Source organism: Parus major, chromosome 1 (genome assembly GCF_001522545.3).
Source record: "Parus major isolate Abel chromosome 1, Parus_major1.1, whole genome shotgun sequence".
Classification (NCBI taxonomy): Eukaryota; Metazoa; Chordata; class Aves; order Passeriformes; family Paridae; genus Parus; species Parus major.
Genome location: NC_031768.1, coordinates 32,958,662 through 32,981,268, shown reverse-complemented (window position 1 = coordinate 32,981,268; position 22,607 = coordinate 32,958,662). Strand labels below are relative to the sequence as shown.

The following is a 22,607-nucleotide window of genomic DNA, read 5'->3' as shown; positions in this document are numbered from 1 at the left end:
AGTCATCTCCCCACAGAGATAACTGGAGCATGGCAGAGCTAAGGAGGGGCAGGATTGTAGCTGTGCCTCTTCCCTATCAGCACTGGGCCACTTCCTGCTTGTCACACTGGGTTTGGACCAGAAAATTACTATAATGATGTTAAGAGATTGTTTGTCACCAGCAGGGTCACTTTGCTGGCCAGAAACCCACAAGTTACAAGGTTTCTAAATCTTTAATTGGCTGAAGTCCCCTCAAAAAAAGCAGCTCAAGATAAACAAGGATCTGTGCTAAGCAAGTGCCTTCAACATCAGCTCATCATTGCCGGTTCAAATTTGATACCTGGTAGTGTCTAAGTCCAGTTTGCCAGAGCTGCTCAAGCACAACAAAAGAAACCTTGGCATGCTTATTGCTATTTATCAATTATTTAGTTTTAATTCCCTAATAATGAACTACTCCTTCAATAAAAACAAAAAACAGAAAGATTTTTGTGTCAGGAAAGTCTGTTCTTTGGAAGAATCTTCAAAAATTATCAAAAATCTTAAATTATGATCTGCAATTTTGTCTTTAACATACACTTGTGAGGAACAAAGAGATAACTACTAGCATAATATTTGCACATTTTTAAAAGTTAACTTAGCCTTACATGATGGACCACACCTTCACTCTCTCAATCTTTATGGGAAAAAATCCCTTCAACAAGGGATCCTTCTGTTTCTGCTGCTGGTGAAATACCCAGTATAGGTGGGGAAAACAACTGACATCTCACACAACAGTGATAACAGAAATGACAAGCAAGTACCTTCTGAACAAAGTGCAAGAGAATAAAACCCTCTGTTAGTAACATTAATATTAAATGTTATTTACCACCACAACAAACATGTTGAAAAGGGTTTCTAGTACCAAAGTGGTCGGTATCAAGCTGTTTAACAAAACCAGCACACGTCCCTGCCTCACTGCATGTTTTTTCCCCAGAAAAGGTGATCAGATAGGTATGACTCCTATCTCATACTCCAAAGTGATGGATTTACGAAAGAGTAAATTTCGTCATATTAGCTGGAATGGAACTGTGCTTTGGATTTGTTTTGGGAACAGCATTGGGAACACAGGAATGTTTTTCCTGTTGCTGAGAAGTGCTTACACAGAGTTGGGGCCTTTTCTGCCTCTCACCCCACCGCACCAGTGAGGAGGCTGGGGGTGCACAAGGAGCTGGGAGAGGACACAGCCAGCAGAGCTGACCCCAACTGACCCCAGGGATATCCCTCATCATAAGGAGTCATGTTCAGCATATAAAACTGGGGGAAGAAGAGGGGAATATTCAGAGTGATGGTGTTTGTCACACTAAGATGCTTTTACACACGATGGAGCCCAGCTTTCTTGGAGATGACAGAATGCCTGCATGTCCATGGGAAATGGTGAATTAATTCTTTATTTTGCTTTGCTTGCACATGTGGCTTTTGCTTCACCTATTAAACAGTCTTTGTCTCAACCCACAAGTTCTCCAGCTATTACCCTTCCAATTCCCTCCCCTATCTCACCCAGGGACAGCAAGAAGCAGCAGCGAAGGGCTAAGTTGCTGGCTGGGGTTGAAGCACAACACCCAATGCATCTCATGAGAGCACAGATTTCTGGGCAGCAGGCTGTTCTACCATTGCACACTCTCAACACTGCAGCACAAGCATCAACTTTGCCAGGCCAAGAAGAGAACACCAGATGATAGTTACCTGTGTTATAGACCACTTCATGATAATGGGGTGTACAATGCAGGGCAGACATTTGCTTAAAAACTTCACCAGCTTGGACTCATTGCCACTAACAGCAGAGCTTTTATCCAAACAGTAGGTCATGGTGTCGTGACTCCCTGTAGTATACAAAAATAAATGTACAGAAAATTTCATTTCTTAACTACTCAGCACCACATTCCATGGCTACATTTCACGTGCACACCTGACCGGCCACCATATTTGCAAGCCACACACCTATATTGTTTGTGAGTCTCTGTAGTTATGGCAAAAAGGTGGAATTGTCTCTAGAGGTTGCTCACCTAACATTAATAAGCTCAGTGTGGAATCCTTGTGAAGGGAAGGCACTGACACTTTTCAATAAAGCAATCCCCATCTAAACTACACATTGCTGTTGTTTGCCCCAAACCACATGGGTGGTCTGTTTCAAATGGTGCCTTCCCTCAAAATAGTTACCTTGATGTGAAAACTTTTGTTTTTTTCAGAGAATAAATAGCTGAAGGCTGAATTTATCTATTTAACAATTTGTCATGTTTTCAGAGTTGTCCAAATGCAGAATTTCGTTGTCAATACCCTCATCTCTGCATGGGAGATTATGACTGAAAGCAGAAATTCATGTTCTTACACCTTTGACTGGACCAAGACTTAACTTGGCACTTTAAAAACTTTTATCTTAAATATCTGCTAAAAATGTCCTCCTGAACTCAACCCCCACCTCCCCTAGAGAAACAACAAACAAGGTGGGTGCTTGAAGGTTTCTGAGGCAAATCCAAGTCTAAGTTTATGAGTGAAAGATGAACAAGATCCTCATTTGATGGACTTAAAAAATTACCTGACTCTTCCCAGCACAGGGAATTACACAGGCATCAGAGCCAAGACCAGTCTGCCCAAATATTTTATTTCCTTGAAGTCTTAATAAATCTGACACATCTCTTGCATCATGTTTAGATTAAACTATTGCAACTCACAATTTCATTAGGACAGGGAACCAGTGATTTTGCTAGCTTTTCTGTTCCATTATTTCTTCCAGTTTTATAAAGCATCAGTAAGAAAAGCTAATACCTCAGTGAAGTGCCTTGCTTGGACCTTAACAGACTATCTGCATAGAATCTGCTTATTTTTGGGTTTCAGTCTTCTGTCAAACTAATTGTTCACTGGTGCTAGAAACTTCGTTCTTGAATTGTCAGTCTTACTGGTGACAGTGGTAATATTTCCAATGAACAAAGTAAAAAGGACTGGTTTGGAAATAAAAGTTCTTCAGCACTGTCAATAATAGTCTTATATCTCACTCAGTTTTTTTCACCTTCTAAAAGCCATTTTTTATTTTACTGCTTTAAACACCCAAACCTCACTCACTGCAGATGGAAGATCAATATTGAGGGCATGCAATAGAAGAAGTGTGTGTTAGAAGATGTAAGAGTCAAACTATTAAATACCCATGGGCCAAATCCAAGTCTGAGAGAGATGAGCAGGATTCCATTGATGGGTGTTGCACCTATGGACGCCAACCAGCAAACAGATAGTAATGTTTTACTCACGAGTCTTTTGTGATGTCATGAGTTACAGTAATGAAAGAAAGATGGGTACATCCATGACACAACATATATGATGTAAAGATAGTGAGCTAGCACCAAGGTAAGTAGCTCCAGACCTTGAATCCACACCTCCCCAGCAGCACTGTGCTGAATCTGGTGCAAGCACAACACTAATTAATGAGATTTGCCGTTGTTTCCTCATCATGCCTTCAGAATCCACTGTCATGTTTCTTGCATGCCTTCTATGAGATAAACTTCCAGTTCCAAACTGGGTTTCCTCCCTCTGGAAACCTGCCAGATCTGTCTTGACCTGGTTGGTCTTGATCTGTTTGTGTTCTGACTTGGGCTAGATCAGCTTTGTAGGTCAGCTGGACAGACACTAAAATATTCCAAACTAATAGCCTGCAATGCTCTGTAAAATTCCTCTAATGTTTGCTGAAATGGACTCGCCTTCAACTGTTCTTGATGCCTGCTCTCCCTGCAGGCATATTCACAAGAACAACAAACATTTGCAAGAATAACAAGGTCACCCTTAGGAGGAGAGCCAGGAGGGCAAACAAACCCGTCAGCAGGTTCTCCACTTTCTATGATGGCCAAGAAATGCCAGGTGAAAGTCTTATAGAAACAACACAGCTCATTTTCCAGCAAAACAAAATCCCACTGAGAGTGCTACTGACTTTTGAATGATTCTTGCAATAGGAATAAAAATAGGAAAAGAGAAGACTATTACCTTCTTTCATCAGTCATAAGACAGATAAATATTTTCTTTTTTCCTCTCTTGATGGTAAAATAAGAAATATTTAGAGGGGTTTTTTTTAATAGCACCTGTCCTAGTCCTCTTACATAGGCTTTATCCTAAACAGAGATGTGTTTGTTTAGAAGTTATCATCAATTCAAATTACATTATCTAAGAAGTGTCCATGAAATAAGTTCTTGAGTTCTCCCAGGGCTCTACCCACTAAAGACAAGACTTCACACTATCTCTAAATAGATGCCTTTCCTAAAATTAACCTATGATCCTGTGGCCTACATAAAACATTCAACTACAGGCTGTGCTGCTTTTCCCCCCAAAATACCTGTTACATCTAGGTGTGAGAGAAAACATGGGCTAGACTTTTCTTTAGTACCATTTTTGATGTGTAGGCAAAGGGAATCATTCAAGACCTGATGGTCCTTCAGTGCCTCTCCATGTGTCAGTGAAATCACATTACACCATAAATCTTTTTGACAGAATGAGAGGGGGGGAAAAAAAAATCAAGGCAGCAGAAAGAAGCAATAATATGACCAAAGAAAGGTTAATAATACACAGGTATCATTTAAATGCATTTACACATAACATAAAAAAATCAGTTTTTATAAGGTGGATTATGTAGAAAAATAGCTGTCTACATTAATGAAAACATGTTAATTACAAGTCTAAATTCTCCTTTTTCTGCAACTTCACAGCCTCTTTTAGGCAGTACAAAGAAACAAATAATAATGTAAAATATTCATTCTCCCCTCCTGGAAACATATAGGAAGTCACAAGAATTATATCATTGTATCATTGTATAAGTATTGTATCATTGCCCAAAAAAGCCAATCCTTAGATTGTTAATAGTATCTGACAAGATGACACAAAGTGCCTCTTTGTTTTAATTTCTAAAAAACCATAAAAAATTCCTTTTTTACCCCTCCCCTCTAAGAAACCCCAAACATTACAGACCAACATTATTCACATAACACCACACAAACCCTCCCCCACACACTGACCCAAATAATAAACATAGCCATCCTGAAATGGGACAAACAGGATATTCCAATGCTTAAATGGCAAGCTAGAAAAACAGTGGAGAACAAAAGTAAATCTTTACCTGGAAGAGCTAAGTTATAGAGGGGAATATCCCAGAGCTTCTCTGGTAACCGTGACATCCATTGACCATTTTCATGACACACGTGAACGAAGGTTTGCAAAGGGCCTTCCATTGGTATGTTCTCTGGGACTTCATAGGGTGTTCTGGGAGGGAAAAAGAAAATAAAAACAATAAACCATTCCATATACTGTGGCTGAATTAATCACATTGCACCTGTGTAGGGTGGATTTATAAATGCTTGAAAATGCCAACCCTTCTCTCAAGTAGTTGCAGCAAAATGTCAAGAGCTTGTCAGCCACGACACGTGCTGCTTTTGATAACACTGTCTCCCAGCACAATGCCAAAGGGTGGGTTCCAGCTTCAGGCTTGCAAACTGACCAAGTGAGAGGAAAAAAATGAGCCAAGACAAATATAAGCGGTTTCATTGGTATGGAGAAATTACTGTCTGTATTGGCTCTTGTGAAATCACAAGGAGAACCTCCCTCCAGTGTGAAACTGCCTCCATTCCTTTACCCTTTGCAGTCCCAGGAGCATGGCAAGGGGACTGATGGCAGGGCTGGGACAGAGGCTGGGTCTGCTATCCTCAGGTCCCCAGAGAACACTTACCTTGAAGGATCAACTTAGGTGCCTCTGTGAAAAGCCTTTACAAAGATGTCAGGACACTGGATTTGCAGGTCATGCCAGCATCTGGGGTCAAAGAGGAAAACTTTCCTCTCCTTATTCCTGCTTTGTAGAACACCAAAGATGTTTTTATCATCCCTACAAGTCCACAATCATAAGTATTTCAGTTTGGTCTGACCTTCCTGAAACTACTCTGGAACTGTTCTTCTCTGGGATCTTCTGAAAAATTTGCAGTGGTCATGGAGGAGTGCAAGTGGATGGAACCCAGATGAGAAATCATGGCATCACCAGGGCCTACTAGAGTTATTCTGTTCCTTTTTCATTCTATGATATCCTGGATTGCACAGAACACAAATATAAGTTCTCTGTGTTGTGGGGTTTTTTCCCTGGGATATTCTTAGTTCAGTTGGTGGAGTGGGGATTAGAGTCATCCTTCTTTTCACTGCTTTCAAGGCTTTGTCACAGCTAGTGTGAGAGTTTCTTTTAGATCATGGCGCAGTGATTACCATCATTAATATCACAGCTTCCTTTTTAATGCCTTTTTTTAAAGCTGCCAATATAAATGATTCCTTCTTGTCTGCTACAGCAACCATAGTCAGATAATGTATTTTTAAGATTTTGTACTCTGCAAATACCCTCACTGGTCCCTGGTCCCTTTTGCTGCACCTTAGCACATTCATTCAAGATTGTTTCTCCTAGGAGGCGATTTGTTTTTCCATATATACTGGAGAGCCACAGCACTTATATGAGGAACATTTCCTTAAACATGGTGCAATGTTTAAAAAAAAGATTTTTTTTCTTCTTTTGACAGTCACATAGGGTCATCTGAAAGGCAACTTTAGGAATTGCATTCCTAAGTTTTATGTCCATAAGACACAAAAAGATACAATCTGCTTTTATACTGGTGTATGCACATAGCATCACTTGCCTAGCCTGCCTTGCTGTGCCTTTGGTGTGTCTTTGAGTTGAAAGAGACAAATGGTCTCTATGCTACATAAGCTAATCTTATTCTTGGAAAGATGTTCAGATTTCAGGCAGATCAACTCACCCGTCCTCTGGCTCTGCACTTTAACATGATGAGCTTCTGTCCCCCACACACCCTTGTTCAGACAACAAATGTCTGCAGCTCATTTTGTCACCTTTTGCTGTTTCACACTTTATCAGAATGCACGGCACTGCTCACCCTCAGCTGCTCTGCTCTAGTCTCTGTACTAAGTAGCATCAGTGTGGACAGGGGCTGCAGGTGCTTAAAACAGCATTGCTGTTTTATAAAGACTGGATGGTTTCTCTTCTCCAGCTATGAAGCTGACAGGACCTGTGAGACAGCATATGGCAACACTTATGCAGGTCCTGTATGCAGACTAGAAACCTGACTGTAAGCATCACATTTTCCTCTTTTGAGGGGGGGAAATGTGCAGCTCCCTTTCCAGAGCCTTTGGGGCTCTCCAATTCCCCAAAGCCACCCACACTCCCCCAGAGCAGGTACCCATCATCCCAAGGGCCCATAGCAAAACCCTTAAGTCTTGCTGGGAGTTTGTCCCAGCACAGGCTCCTCTGCACTGACAGCACCCCCAGGATGTGTCCAAGGGTGCAGATTTGCCTGCTGCCACTCTCCTCCTGCCGAGTGCTCTCACTGCCTTGCTAGGGCTAAGACAGGTCACAGCTGGGTTTCTGCCATGGTGGTGCCTTTCTCCCATTCACCATGGAGTCAGGATAGCACATGCTGAGGAAGTCCCTGCAGAGGCATCAACCCTGCAATTAGCTTTGCTGAGCTGTACAAGAGACCCCTTGGCATTACCCAGCCAGAGCCCAGAGGCCCCAGGTTCTCAGCTGCCATCATTGCCCCTGCAGGACCAGGACACTTCCCAAAGAGTGTCCTGCTGGGCCTGAAGAAAGCTGGCAGAGAGCAGAAACTGCAAGACCAAGACATGCTGCAGTCCTGCAAACATAAACATGTGAGAGATGCACATCTCATTCTCCTCTTCCTCTTCTTCCACAGTACCCTGAGACTGGGGATGGCAGCCACTGGCAGTGCATGGCAGGAGCTGCACCATTGCCATCTGCTGATCAAGTGCTGTACAAAAGTGACTGGACCAGGTTTTCTCCTGCTCTCCCACACAATGCCCTAGATGTTCACACTCACACCTCTAAACTCAGCTGCTGCCTCATGTTTGAGGGGCAGCCTTTAGGGAGAAACCAAGGCTCGTCTGGAGAAATGAAATTGCGATCATTACCTGCCACCTCTCATGACTAAATGTTAAACTTCACAAATGAGAACTGTTCCTTTATTCCACTTTTCCAGACATGTAATTTCATCCTACACAGAGTACTGTGATAAACTGCTGTGCTGGGTTTGCATGGCATAATTTTGGTAGTGGGGGAGTCTACAGAGCTGATTTCTGTGAGAAGCTATCAGGAACTTTCCCCATGTAGAACAGAGCCAATGCCAGCTGGCTCCAGGGTGGGCCTGATGCTCAACAAGGTTGAACCCATCAACAACAGTGGTAGAGACTCTGGGGAAACAGATTCATGAAGGGGAAAAAATTTGCTGTGCAACAGCAGCCAGGAAAAGAGGAGTACAGATATGTGAGAGAGCTACCAGGGCCAGTGTAGAAGGAAAGGGAAGAGGTGCTCCAGGAACTGGAGCAGAGATTTGTCTGCAGTCCATGGTGAAGACCATGGTGAGGCAGCTGTGTCCCTGCAGCCCATGAAGATCCATTCTGGATCAAAGTCCTCCACCTGCAGCCTGTGGAGGGTCCCACACTAGAGCTGGTGAATGCCCAGAGGAGGCTGTGATCCCATGGGAAGTCCATGTGGGAGCAGGCTCCTGGGAAGAACCTGTGGTCCCATGGATAGAGGAGTCCATGCTGAAACAGGTTTGCTAGCAGGACTTGTGACCCCATGGAAAGGACCCGCACTGGAGCAGATCATGAAGAACTGCAGCTCATGGGAAGGACTGATATTAGAGAAATTTGTGGAGGATGTCTCCATAGGAGGGACCCCACACTGGAGCAGAAGAGCGCAAGAGGTCCTCCCCCTGAGAAGGAAGGATTAGCAGAGACAATACTTGATGAACTGACCTCAGCCCCCATTCCACATCCCCCTGTGCCCCTGCAGGTAGAAGAGGTAGAGGAAAATCAGAAGTGAAGTTGCACCCTGGAAAAATGGAGGGGCGGGAGGTAGGTGTTCTAAGATTTGCTGGTTATTTCTCATTACCTTACTCTGATTTCATTGGTAAGGAGTTCAGTGTTTTCCCCAATACAAGTCTGCTTTGCCTGTGGTGGTACTTGGTGAATTATCTCTCCCTGTCCTTGGCTTATGAGACATTACATTTTTTTCATTACATTTTTCTCTCCCTTTGCTGAGCAGGAGAGTGATAGAGAGACTCTGGTGGGCTCTTGGCTTCCATGCAAGAACAACCCACCCTAACTACCCTCGCCCCCCTTGTTCATATCAGCTGTGGGTCCTCTGCATACAGGCAGCAATTACATTTTGAGGACTTTACCGGGCTATGTGCAATAAAGAAGCAATAAAACATGCAGACGTGTAAAGCCACTGGAGATCACTCCCCTCCAGCCGCAGCAGAGCGAGAGCATCGGGCTGATTGTCCCCGGCCCGGGCTGTGCCCCGCCGGAGGGTGCCTTGCACGCACAGCCCGGCCAGCCCCGAGCGCTGGGACGCGGCCAAAGCCCGGCCAACGCAGTTCCGGGAGGGAGACATAATTTAAGAACGATTCATGATTACATCAGTAAAACATATGCTGCAGCCGACCCAGAAGCTGAAAGAACCCTCACGGGAATGACAGGAAGCCCCGTGAGGAGCAGTATCCGAGCGGCCCCGGAGCGGAGGGCGCCGCCAGCCCCTCGGGGCCGAGGGGGACCAGGGCTCCGCGCTGCCCCCGCCTTCCGGGAGCCCCATCCCTCCCTCCCTCTCTCTCCTTCGCAACTGCTCTACTCACTCCGAGGAACGATTCCGTCTCCATGCCGGCTCCTCGGGAAGCCGTGCGCACCCCAGCTCGCCCGGGGCCCCGCACCCAGGCGGGGCGGAGCTGCCCCGCCCGGCTTAAGTGGCCGCAGGTTTGAGGAAGGTGAAGAAGGGGCGGGAGGGATGAAGAAGAGGAGGAGAAGTGGTTTTGGTGAAGTGACCCTGCCCAAAGCGCAGAGCCGCTCTCTGGATTGATGGGGCATTGCTCCCAGGAGGAGCCTGCGGGCAGGGATAGGCGGAGGAACCTCCAGGTAGCAGTGTATGCCATGCTACTGCTGCATTTGAAATCTCTTCATGCAAGAAGGATTAAAATAAATATTTACAAATATATATATATATATATATATATACCTTAAAAGTACCTTAATTTCCTGCTCTGTCTGTCCAGCAAAGCTTGGCAGGCCCTCAGCTGTGGTGAAATTCACTTATGATGCCACCTGGCAGAAATCTTGGCAAGCTCTTCAAAAAGCTTTTCTGTGTAAAGAGGCAGGAGGTAAATAGATGAGTGAATGGCATGTAAAGGCAAACATACAAATCCGCGGTGCAGTTCTTGAAGCAGGGTGTGTTCTCAGCCTTCCCAGACAGATGGAGAAAGGATCTCACCTATCCCTTATTGCTACAAAAGCACACTAGAACACACTGTTCCCTAAGTAAAGAAGTTAATGGATAGAGAATATTAGCTCCCCTTTCTCCACAGGGCAGCATTCCTAAAGGGTCACCTACAGTGGAACTGGGATCTAACTGCTCTGGGATCATACTGCAGTTGGGATTAGCAATACTTCAGGCTGCTGCAGTGTTGTGCTTCTTAATGCAAGGATGTATTTTCCAGACAGGCCTTTTTCACTGACTTTTTTTACTAACTCATTTTTGCATGAGACAGAGCATATATGAGAGCAAAACTTGCTGTGGTACCAACAGCAGCAAGATCAGGTTAACATTCAGTTAAATGAGTCATTTCCATCCGTGAATGCCAGGACAGCAGGGCTGCCTGGGCTTCAGGGTGATGCTTACACACCAGTTATATGTATTAGTTCAGGCTGCTGTTTATATATTAGCTCTTACAGAGTATCACAAAACTAGCTGCAGGTAGATGCAGAATAGATGTGCACCAAGCTATAGCACTAGACACAAAAAGGATGAAACACCAAAAGAAAAGAAGTAAAGCAAAGGAGAAGGTAGGAAAGAAAAGACACTATTTGATGGCTGTGTGTTTTGTACCACCATGATAGAAGGTAGCTGAGAACACTTACAGAGAAGTGTTATTGTGCCCTTCCTGGAATGAAATAAATAGGAAAGTATTTAAATCAGAAAAGGCTAGGAGTAAAAACCAAACTTTAATTCTACATTTGTTTAAAAAATTAAGACTCTGAAGGTGTGACAAAATGACAGTCAGGATACAGTCTTTGGATACTACCATGATGAACACACTACACTCAGACGTTGTTCCAGTCTTGTGGAACAAACCTGTGTGAAGTTGCTTGGACTAAAAGGCAAAACATGGCTGTGGAAAGAAAAAATGAAAAGCTGTTTTGCTGTGGATTTGAAATGAGTAACAGAAAACTCAAAAAGAACCATGAAAATCACATATTTTATTCTCGGAGCTTTAACATAGGTCTTTACACCCTAGTAACGTGAAGTGTCTGCTGAGTGATGTGGATATGATCTTGCAGGTCTCACCTCAACAGAAGTACTCTATCAGGAAATCTCAAGCCCTGTCCAAACCCTTCTAATTCCCACCCTTTCAAGTCTGAGTTTGTGTTTCAGTTCTTCTTTGTTTGCACTGGAATTACTAAAGATGTCAAGAAAGTTGCTCTTGGTTTACTTCTGAGATCAGTCTCTCAGGAGGGATTTAGGAATTCCTTAAACCAAGGAATGACAGGAAGTTAGCAAATTATTAAAACCCTGAATAAGCATGTCTTCTGAAGAGAGGTCAAGGCAAGGATAACTTTTAGCAGTATTTGCAGAAATAAAGATGAGCAAATTTCAAGATGAGGAAGCAGGGACATAAAAAAAGCCCAAGATTTATCCTCCTCACAAAATAAATTTCTGCATTAAAAAGACAGGACAGAGCTCAAAAGGCAAAGAACTTACCCAGAGGGAGTTTATCAGGTTTTGAAGTGTTCAGTACTGAAGAGGTTTGAAGATGGTAGCATCTGAGTGAGTCAAAACAGGCAGCTACATCAGTATGGGGACTGATGGAAGTGCAGGTCTGATTTATAGCTGTGGATCAGAGAGAAATCTCTGGTTTGTTAGTCACAGAGGCAGCAGTCATGGAGCCTTAAACTGGATTTTATATATTTAGACACTTTGGCATACTAATATGATGCTCTCTGTCTGAGAGAAATCAGTTGATTTGTTCAGATGAATTAGAGGTTTACAACATTTTTTTGAAAACGTACACTGTCTGAGATATTGCATGAGACCTCTGTCTTCCAATCCAGTTGTTTTTTGTTTTCAGATATGGATCACCTGTGCTGTAATGTATAAAAATATCACTAAGTACTTAAACAACCTTAACTGAATTCCCTGGATTTGGAGTGTTTGTTCTGAGGATGTTTGCAATGCCCTGGGCAATGTGTATATTTGTCCCTGTCCTGACTTACTGATAAGTCCTCTCAACCTTCACCTAATTTCTGGCTTTAGAACAAACAGGCAGCTTAATGTTTCTGAGAGGTTGTATATCTAGGAGCAGCAGCCGCAATGTCTCCTAAGAGCAGGGAAATCATCGGGGAGGCAGCTTGCAGCACCAGGGACGTCACTCTGGGTAATAATAAGAAGACCTGGGAGGAAAACTGCAGCCCAGATCTTCTCAGAGCTTGAAACTGCTTCCCTGTGTTTGCTTCTAGAGTTATGAGATCACAATGGCTACTCAAGCTTGCAATGCTGTGAGCAGGATGTGAGGAGGATGGGAGGCAGTCTGGAGCCCTTCTTTGCACTTGGTCCCTGTGAGTATCAGTGGTGTGACTCTGACAACCTGGCACCAGATGGCAGGAAACCTTAGGCAGAAGCACTGGGGTGGGATTTAGGTTGCCCAAACACATTGCAGCATGCCAATTCCACCATGAAGAAACAGCCCTGCTTTATTTGTAACAGGCAAAGCCAGTGATAAAATTCAGTGGTGGGTAAAAATGCTACCAGGGTGGTTAGACATGGGTTACAGTGTTGCTGAGAGAAAAAATAGAGCTGAATTTTATTAGTGAAAATTTTAACTGAAATATTTAAAATGGAAGAATGTAGAGGGAAAAATCCTCAAATTCTTTCATTTTGATCCTTTCCCACCAATATAAGAGAGGCCTCAGTGGGCATGGATAAATAAATAATCTTTCTCTCAAACAGAAACAAGCAAAATTTTCATTTCAATTTAACTACAGCATTTATTGACAAGAAGAGTTAAAATGCCCCAAAACACTTTTGGTACAGCCAGCTTACTTCATGTCTGATACTAATAGTGCTTAAAACAAGACAAGAATAGCCCTTCCAACATGCACAGGAGATCTGTTCATAATGTCCTTGTAGGAGGAGAAACTTAAGGGGGAAATAAACAAAACTCTGTCCTCAGACCCAGCACCTGAGAAAACATGAGCAGTAAGAGAACTGGGCTTAACAGAGAAACTGGAGAGACACAAAAAATTAAATGCATTCCTGTCCACTAGAAAGGATTTCAAGTTACAAGTAGGAGGGAAACCTCCTCATTCCTCCCTTTACTATTAATTTGTTATCTAACCCTTCAAACATGTGGGAACCCCCTGCATGAATCTCTGCCTTTTTTCCCTAGTTGGAACAGGTCAGAAATGAAGCCCTTTACTCTGATGTCCCAGTCCCTGGAGAAGCTGAAGTGACTACCGACTCACACTTGTCATCCACAAAGGCAGCTCTCATTTCAGCACTAGAGGCAGCTGCCAGGGCAGGATGAGGCTGAAGCACTGCCCTCAGAAAAGCAGGACCATCAACACACCATGCCCTATACATGTCTTTCCTGTGTGCACCTTCTATCTTGGTGGCACATGATGGGGAGAAGGAGGAAGGACTCTTTTTTGTGCTTAAATTCATCACTTTGATGAAGCTGAGGGAGTGAGTCTTGTGTCCTTCAGCACTGTAAATAGCATCCCACTTTCTTCCTGTGATCAGCTGTGAAAATTAGGCTCCTGTGTCCTTGGGGACAAATTTCCAGTACTGGGCGAAGGTTGGAGGTAGCAGTGTCTGGGTCTTTAAGCCATCCAGACTTTAACTCCTGTGGTTCTCACATTGGTTAAGTTTTGGTGACCTTGATAATGGATTGCTGGGAAATAACTGAATATTCTTCTAAATTGGGTGAGTTCTTTTCCCCCCATGCATGGCTGATTTGTTCTGTCAACCATAACCTGCCATGGAGCAAGACCTTTTGAAGTCCATGCTTCAGCAACAAAGGTGACTCACAAGGTGATACAGATCAGATAAACTGGATCCTCAGTGCCGAGCCGGTCCTGTTCTGTGCCCTGCAGAGCAAATCTGTTGCAATTTCATAGTCTTTGTGCTTCTTTTTGGTCTCTGCCTGCATTATCACACCTATTGGGACACAATAGCAAAAGCAGGTGAGGATGGATGTCTTGGGCATCTCAGGCATGATCTGCAATGATCTGCAGTAAAAGCTCATCTTCCAACAGAACTTCACACCGTGAACAGCACAAGTCATCCACAGCAGAGGATTAAGGTGCAGAGCTGGTAGAAGATGAGCTCAGGATGTCAAGTGGGTCAAACACTGTTTATCTTGGATGCTAAAATCTACAACAGAAAAATGATGTAAGTTTCCTGAAGGGACAGATAACCTAAGAAAGTACTTCATCTCTTATTACATGTACTTATTTTATTGCAGGGTAACAAAGCACCATGTTGACCTCCCACACTACCACAGGGCATTAATTAATAGCATAGTAATTTATAAACTACATGATACATATTACTGGGCCTTTTTTTTTCTATCCACATCTCCTAAATCCCACTGTCCACTGGCAGATTGCTTTCCACTGGTAATTGTGTGAGGAATGTGGAGGTGAAAAATCGCACAGGGGCTGCAGCTACCAGGAGAGTCCCACTCTTGCACACCCAGGATAGCAGTTTTGCTGGAAGGGTTCATATAAACATTCCAGTTAACATTTCCCACCGACAGTTTGTGTTATGGGCTTTTTGTAGCCTGAGCTAATTAATCAATATTCAGACATACACTAAATATGCTCATCTTTAAACTTTATAATAGTAAAATAAGTACCCTTCAAGTTGCTACATAACATTTTTAGTTAGGGGATGTTGCTATCACTGTGTAGAACATGCAGACTGCAATGTTGTCTGGCCATAAAAACAGATTTGCCAAGCCCCAAGGTGTTAACAAACCACCTTCTACTAAAAGCAGAAGCAAGAGGCCACTCCAATGCACAGGAAGCTCAGCAGCTGTCTACATGAACATCACAAGCAAGGCACAGAGAAGCTGCTCTAGCAGTGACCAAACCCTACATGACTGTAGTTGTTTTCATGTTTCATTTTCCATAGCAATTTTCATTCTGTTGGACTCCAGATGCAGTAAGACTCTTGTAACCACCCCATGCCTTACCAGGGAAAAAATCCACTGCCTCTTATAAACAAAACTAATCCTAAACAAGACTCAAGTGGGAAGACTGTTTTGACAATTGGCTTCTCCATGGATTAGGATGTTCCTGATTGACAGTTTTTTCTGTAAAAACAAAGCTGGATTTCTTTCTTTCGTTTATATACCTCCATATCTATTTTACCTGAAATTATGGCAAGGACAACTAATCAATTTATATTAATAAAGCTGAGTAATGAATCTCCCTTACAGAAGCATATAAACACGTTAGAAGCTACAGGAAGCACGGACATTTATGGCAAGTTGAAATACAAGTTTTTCCTGTTCTCTGGCTACAAGAACATGATGTCCCACCCACTGCTCATTGTTGCACTTACTGATTTTTTTATATGAACAGCTGTGCTAGAAAGATGAAAGAATTTCACTAAGTTCATGGGTGTGATAAGAACCATCACTAAAGATTCAGACATTCCTTTAAATATATTTCAACCATTTCTGATCCTGAAATGGTCCTCAGGTCCTCTGATGAAGATCAAACTTTGTATCAGCCTACAGTGTTTGACCCATATTTTCCGTCTCTATACCATATTGAAAGGAAGGTCAGGGCTCAGCTAGCGGGGAAAGGAGGTTAACAAAAAACCAAACAATTGACGATTTATAGGAAATAGAACTTGGCAACTAGGAGGGTTATTTCTCCTTTGATATGGTTTTTTTTTTTTTGGTTTGGGGTTTTTATAAGGGGAACGATCTGGGGTTTTTTTAGGGAAATGAGATTTATGCAGTTGCCTAATCTGGTACAGTTTTTCTTCCTATTTTCTTATCCACAGCATTTTTTAAACCACAAGCTGAACTGAAGCAAAATCTTATCAACTATATCATGAGGTTCTTGAAAACATCTCTTCAATGTTTTGATAACCTGTCTAACAGACCCTTGGGTTTTAGGCAAAATGCAAAGGAGTAGACATTGCTTGCCTCTTGTAGAGCTCACATAGAATTCACTAAGGTTCAGGAAGTGACCTTTAAGATCACTGAGTCCAGTCTTTAACCCAGCAACACCATGTTTATCTCTAAACCATGTCCCCAAGCGCCATATCCACAGACCAAGAGGGCAGAAGGTTCAAGAAGGGGGATTTTTTTCACTTTTTTTCTACTGCCATGGCTAGAGGGGTCTGGTACCCTTGCAGAGGGCTGTACACCGTAGGGTGTACTTGCTACTGATACCTTGTCTAAGAGGGCTCTGGTGATTCACCTTTAAACATCTGTAGGCCTTTACATCTAAAACCCTGCTGCATCACCTCATGTAGTTGTGTTGCAGCACCAAGTGGACCAAGCCCTGAGCAGCCTATCACATCCCATCCCAGAACTGCGTGGCTTTGGCAGGAGGTTGAAAAGGAAACCCTGCAAGGGCTCTGCAGCCCCAGCAGTGCTCTGAGGCTGCAGCCACATTCCAGGCCAGGAGATGTGACTGGAAAAATAGAATTAGAAGGAGGCTAGCACAATTAGAATCAAGCAGACCTAGCCTCATGGGACATACAGTTTGCCAGACTAACATGATTTTTTAAATGAAGCTTCTTTTCAGCAGCTAGGGTGTATGCAGTCACGCTGTCATTCACCTGCTTCTCCTCCCATCATATCTTCTCTTTCTTCCCAGCTGCTTCTGGGTACAAGCTAGCAAGCCTAGAAAGCCAGCTGGGGGAAAGGAGCACAGCTAACATGCCCATCATCTAACCTTCTTTGGACTCCAACAGAGACATACTGCTACCAAAGACTTCTGATTGATTTTTACCTCCTTCCTAAGGACACCACATTACTGAAGACTCACATTTCAGGTGCCCTCATTTTTTCAGTGGTATGACCATAGTTTCCAACCCTGCTTTTCTTCCTGCTGCTTGACTCTTTCCTTTGCATTGATGATCATCTCAGCAAGGAAACTCAGTCATCTTTCAAAATATCTGCTTTCCTTTATACAGTCACCCAAGGGATGCAGAAAGCTCAGCCTCACGTGTCATGTTGCTCCTTTCCAAACCTGCTTTCTCCTACTGGATCCTGTGATCTGCAAGGACCATGCCAACAGCTTGGGGCACAGAGCTGCTTCTCAGCTCTGGTGTTGAGGAGCACAATAGGGAGTGTTCCAGACCTGTCTTACACACACAAATCTCTGTGCTTCTCATTTCTGTACAAGGGACTTGAGCAGGTCCCCCAGTTTGGACAAACAGAAGAGAAGAACCTCAGGACAGAGGCAGCCAAAGACACTGAAATATTTTTTTTTGCCTGTGAGAGGAAGTATGATAAATTTGAAATGGTCACCCACAGTGGCTCACAGTAGCACTGTAAGGCAACTGAAACCATGAGGAAAAAAGCCACAAGATACCACCATGCAAGAGCCAAAAGTTAGCAGCTGGAGAGCAAGTGGACAGCTAAAAGGGGAACACAGTACTGCTGACTCTGCATTCGTATTTTACCCACTAAGTGTACTGCTGAGAAAGAAAAGTGCTGGTGCCACATTGCTACTATTGCAGCTTTAAAAGAGACAGTGAGATTATTTAGTTACAGCAAATAAATCACTGCAGGACTGGGTGAATGGGAAAACAATGGTCCTAAAAGGTTAAAAATTTTTCTGAGAACATATCCATAAGGCATCAAAATATGTGAAACTCATTCTTCACACAACAGCCCTCAGCTGTTGTGTAAGCAAAAAATCCCCAAATGATTTCAGGCTTGCAGCTATTAGCATGAGGTTGAGAAACACAAGTTTGTTTGCTCTTACAGAGAGGGTAATTTAAAAGAAATAAAGGATACAACTATGCAAACACATTTATGCAGAAATCTATGTTCTTTTTCTTGTCTTGCTTACCAGAATGTGACACCCTAGAGACCCAAAAGGATTGATATGCTTGTGAACAACAGGAGAATGGTGTACTTGCAGCTTATCTTTGCTCCGTATGGGCTCTGTGTACCACCCACGTTCACCCTGATGGCAAGCACTGGTGGTCTGGATGCAGTTCTTCCTTCAGGTCCTCCTGTGTGGGCTTTCTACCAGTGTTTTCAAAGAAAAGCCAGCCAACAATGATGCAGACAGACAGACACACGGAGCTATCTCAATGTCACATGTTACAGGAGCCACCCCAGCCACAGAAGTCCACAGCTTGCGCAAGGCCTTGGCATGATAATCATGGCTAAGAGAAGTATTTGCACAATCTCCAGTTACTATTTAATCCAACACCTAGGGCAAAATGTCAGGCTATTGTCTTGCAAAAGTGCAGAGTGATGTCAAGGGCTATGAAATTTCTTATACAAGCTTTCTCAATTCAGGCTCAGAAAAACACAAATAAAAACATGACTCATATTCTGACAGAGCAGCTGAGGCTCAGCCTCCACTTGGAGCAGTGCCTGAACAGGCATGTCCCTTCATACTCCTGTCCCTCTCATCTTGATTAGACAGGTCTCCCTCCAAAACAAAAGCCAACCATTTTGTTCACCACATAAGAAACGAAGGCTGGGGAACATGTTTATTTCTCCACTCTACTTAAAAACTTATCTCCAAAGGTTAGCCCACAGGCAACAGGCACAGCTTCACTTTGAAAAGTGTACAGACTGACAGGAGTACAAACAAAATATGGATTAATGGATTTTCCTGCAGTTTTTCAGTAAGCCTACAAGTCTTATGGGAATTTCTTAAATACACACAAGCTGTCTGTGCAGGTGCCCCCAGGGGACTGGAAAGGAATACAGATATCTCCTAGACAGTAAATTCTGAGGTATTTAATCCTTGTATGGGAAAACAGAGAAGGAAAGCTCCTGGTACTAGGACAGCTATAGTTCACATAATCATCTCCCGTTCTCATTCTTCCCTGCACATAGTCTTCATTTTCCTGAGGGTATTGTACTCCTTAGCAGCATTTTGATTGCTTTACCCATCGGTTGTTTGTATCACCTGGAATTTCATCTGAACCAAACCTGGCTTGCACCTTCCCATCAAGAGAAGGATCAGAGCCACAGAGCAGAGACTTCGGTAGAGGGCAATTTCTAGAGACTAAGTCATTCCATCCCAAACTAAAATCAGAGAGACAACAGCCTTGAAATTGGCATTTCTCTCCACCAGCTTCCTTTAATGCTTCTGGCAACTAGCACCCCATCTCCAGGAGAGAAACAGCTCTAATGGGACCTAATTGGTTGCAGTTGCTTCAGGGCATTGCAGACAAGTTCACTGACACAGGCCAGCCCTGCATGGACAGATGTGTCTGATGGTTCATATTGGCTGAGGATGATGTGACAGTGCAGGGCAGGCTGGAATCAGGGGCACACAGTTCACCATTGAGCCACAGCATCTGGCAGAGACATTGCACACACTTTTTCTTCAGTTATGTGCTCATAACTAAACATATGTTTTCTTTAGTTCAGTGTTATGTTGGCACAGAAGGACAGACAGCCAATAGCTGGTCCTACTCAGACCCTGGTACAAAAGAAATCATCCAGTTTTTATGGCATATTAAAAATATATGATTGAGGGTTTCTTCAGGAAACCAAGTCCATGTGTCATTATGCCCAAGAACTGTGGATTGGTTGAAGAGTCACAGTGTTTGATTTAATGTAGCATTGGAACATGGTTTCATCATGAGCTGATTCTGCCTCAGGTCTTGTCTCAGATGTATCATCTATTCTCTGGAATATCAAATTCATCATTTAAAAGGAGTTTCAGTAAGAAAGGATGATGCCAGCAGAGGTCAGTGCATCACTGTACTCAACCTCTTCTATCTTATCTGGTAAAAAGCAGTTCAACTTACAGATCACAGGGCTTTTTGAAGGGGGAAGTGATTTTAAAAATATTTATAAGTAACATGTTTGAAGAGGAATCATCCTAGTCACTAGCTTATCCTGAGAATTATAATAAAACAACAAAACTCCCAACTTTTTTAAAAAAAGAAAGAACTTTTATGAATCAAGCACTCTCTGACATCAGTGTCTCACTCACCCCTCAACTACACAAACATTTAAAGCAGATGCTCAAAATAAATGAGAAGTTTATAAAATTATCCTGTGTGGTTTAAATTATAAGAAAAGTCACTAACATGACAGGAGATGTCCCTTACAAACTTCAATTCACCTTAAGACACTGTCTTTGCATCAACAATCAATTACATGGAAATGAGTGTTTGAAATGGATAAAGCCAATTCCTGTTAAACAGGAAGTTTGCTCTCTGCCCTAGTGACACATTGTAGAAAATAGCAACTCATTCTCAGTGACCTGCTTCTTATGGAAAACGAAGAGCAAATTCCTAGGACAGCCACCCTAAAACTGCCCTGGCAGCTTTGATGGGTGCATGCCAAGCAGAGATCACCTACACTGAAAAAGTGGTAAGGAGCTGACTCATGTTACTCCCACTCAGTCTTGTGAAAGTGGATGCAAACAGGCCTCATTGGCATGGGCAGAGAGTGGGAGAATGCAGCAACATCAGCAGCAGCCAGAGCATGAAAGATGGACTCTGAAGGGCTTGCTGTCAGTCTTCCTGAGCACTAACTTTTGCCTTCCCCTCTCTCAGCAGTTACTCCCACTAATTGCAATTACTGCAGTCCCCATGTCATCAAAACCCACCAGGTGTTAGTGGAGTAGGAGGCAGCAGATGGGGCTCTGCTGGGGCTCTTCAAATCTGCTAAAGAGTTCTTAAACAATCTGGTGTGTGCATCAGTTACCTAAGAGTGTTGAGATGATAATTCCGATGTCTCCCCAGCTCTTCCAGGAAGATGGTCCTTGTGATCTGTACAAAGTTTTCTCTAATAGGGTATGCTCAGGGAAGTCATAGGACAAGCAGTAAGGGGTACAAATTGAAAGAGGGGGAAATTAGGTTAGAGAGTAAGAAGAAATTATTTGCCATGAGTGCTGTGAGACACAGGGACAGGTTGCCCAGGGAGGCTGTGAAGGCCCCAACACTGTCAGTGTTCAAGTCCAGGTTGGATAAGGCCTTAGGAAATCTGGTCTAGTGGAAGGTGTCCCTGCCCAGGGCAGGAGTGGGTCAGATTAGCTGATTTTTATGGTCCCTTTCAACCATTAACATTCTATGGTTCTGCAATAAGCTATGGATGCCCCATCTCTTGCAGTGTTCAAGGCCAGGCTGCATAGGGCTTGGAGTAACCTAGTCTACTGCGAAGTGTCCCTGCCCATGGCAGGGGAGGTGAAACTAGATGATCTTTAAGGTCCTTTTCAACCCAAACCTTTTCATGATTCTCTTATCAAGTGTCCTTGGTATCCTTTACATCCCACTCTCATACCAGCAATGTAATCATGACATCACGAGCTGCAGAGAGGGCTATTAATTGTGAAAAAGGAAGCTCTTATCAAATGAGAGGAAATAAATTGAGCAATATCAGGCTTCAGCATCCTTTAACAGAGATGATTCCTGTGCCAAACTACTTAAATTGCCTCCTGTGAAGAGAGCTTGGAGAAGCCCTCCAAGCACTGAGAAGGTAGAAGTGACCACTGCCACTGCAGAGCCACACTGCCCAAAGGCACAAGCCTATGACATCACTCAGTGATGTTACTCCCAGGTAACATTTTGACCTTTTGACCAATGCTACCAACATTTGAGGGACAAGTCCAGATCACTAGAACACAGAAGTGGGGTTCAGCTCAATCAGCTTCACAGATACCTGCAGTAGAGACATCTACTGATGCAATGCCCAGCTAGGCACTACACAGCTAAAACTCCTTTTGCAATCAAATGGAGTAATTAATTAAAAGTGTGCAATTCATCAGCCTCTAAAATCAGTCTGCTGAGTTACACCCTAAAGCTGCCTGTTTCTCTTGACCACATAGTGAAGAATTTGTTGGTTTTGAAACAATAACCTTTTATTTAAGGTTATCGAGATTCAGAATAGTGTTTTGCAGTGAAAAGAGCTCTGGCCCAGGTTGAAGACAGGCAAAGGCAACAAGAGCACACTGCTGTGGGTTGTCACCCCAGGAGCAGTGCCTGCAAAGTATTAAGAGATCCCAGGCTGGAAGACACAATTCCAGATGCCAAATTGTTCAAGGGCAGCAAATGGACAACCTTCCCAAGCCAAGATAGCACAGTCAAGTGTGTCCATAGTGTTCTTTTTTAAAGCCAAAGTGAGTCTGCCTGTTCCCTGCTGTGCAGAATCTGACAAAGCATTTGGGAGCTAGCCCAAAACCCACCCACCCATTTACAGCTTGCATGAGTCTTGTTTTGGTGCAGGAGGGGAACATAACATCAACACCAACTGTTTCTTTGACTTTCAGGTTGTCAATACTGCAAAACACAACACAAACTCAATAAACTGGTGTTTTATGTGGCTCAGACAAGG

General features: G+C 43.4%; 1 protein-coding gene and 1 long non-coding RNA gene across 12 annotated transcripts in view; one reads left to right on the top strand and one right to left on the bottom strand.

The window, feature by feature from the left end:
* PLCXD1 (phosphatidylinositol specific phospholipase C X domain containing 1) overlaps nucleotides 1-11,943 on the bottom strand; it is a 20,873-nt gene extending 8,930 nt beyond the window's left edge. Inside the window, exons 1-4 of one of the 8 annotated variants that reach the window (XM_015634243.3) lie at nucleotides 11,804-11,943; nucleotides 10,064-10,186; nucleotides 5,108-5,250; nucleotides 1,702-1,838 (exon numbers count right to left, since the gene is read on the bottom strand). In XM_015634243.3, coding sequence (XP_015489729.1) covers nucleotides 1,702-1,838; nucleotides 5,108-5,219 — 249 coding nt within the window. In that variant the 5' untranslated portion in view covers nucleotides 5,220-5,250; nucleotides 10,064-10,186; nucleotides 11,804-11,943. The other 7 variants (XM_015634249.3, XM_015634233.3, XM_015634222.3 and 4 more) reach the window with 7 other exon arrangements.
* LOC107207348 lies at nucleotides 8,821-18,104 on the top strand. Of its 4 annotated transcripts, XR_004496986.1 has the most exons (4): nucleotides 12,033-12,476; nucleotides 12,559-12,657; nucleotides 13,488-14,491; nucleotides 16,118-18,104. It is a non-coding gene; the product is annotated as an uncharacterized LOC107207348 (long non-coding RNA). The 4 variants fall into 4 exon arrangements; XR_004496987.1 differs by lacking the exon at nucleotides 12,033-12,476 and adding an exon at nucleotides 8,821-8,907 and having other exon boundaries at nucleotides 13,488-18,104; XR_001522710.2 differs by having other exon boundaries at nucleotides 14,356-18,104.
* Nucleotides 18,105-22,607: the final 4,503 nt, after the last annotated feature.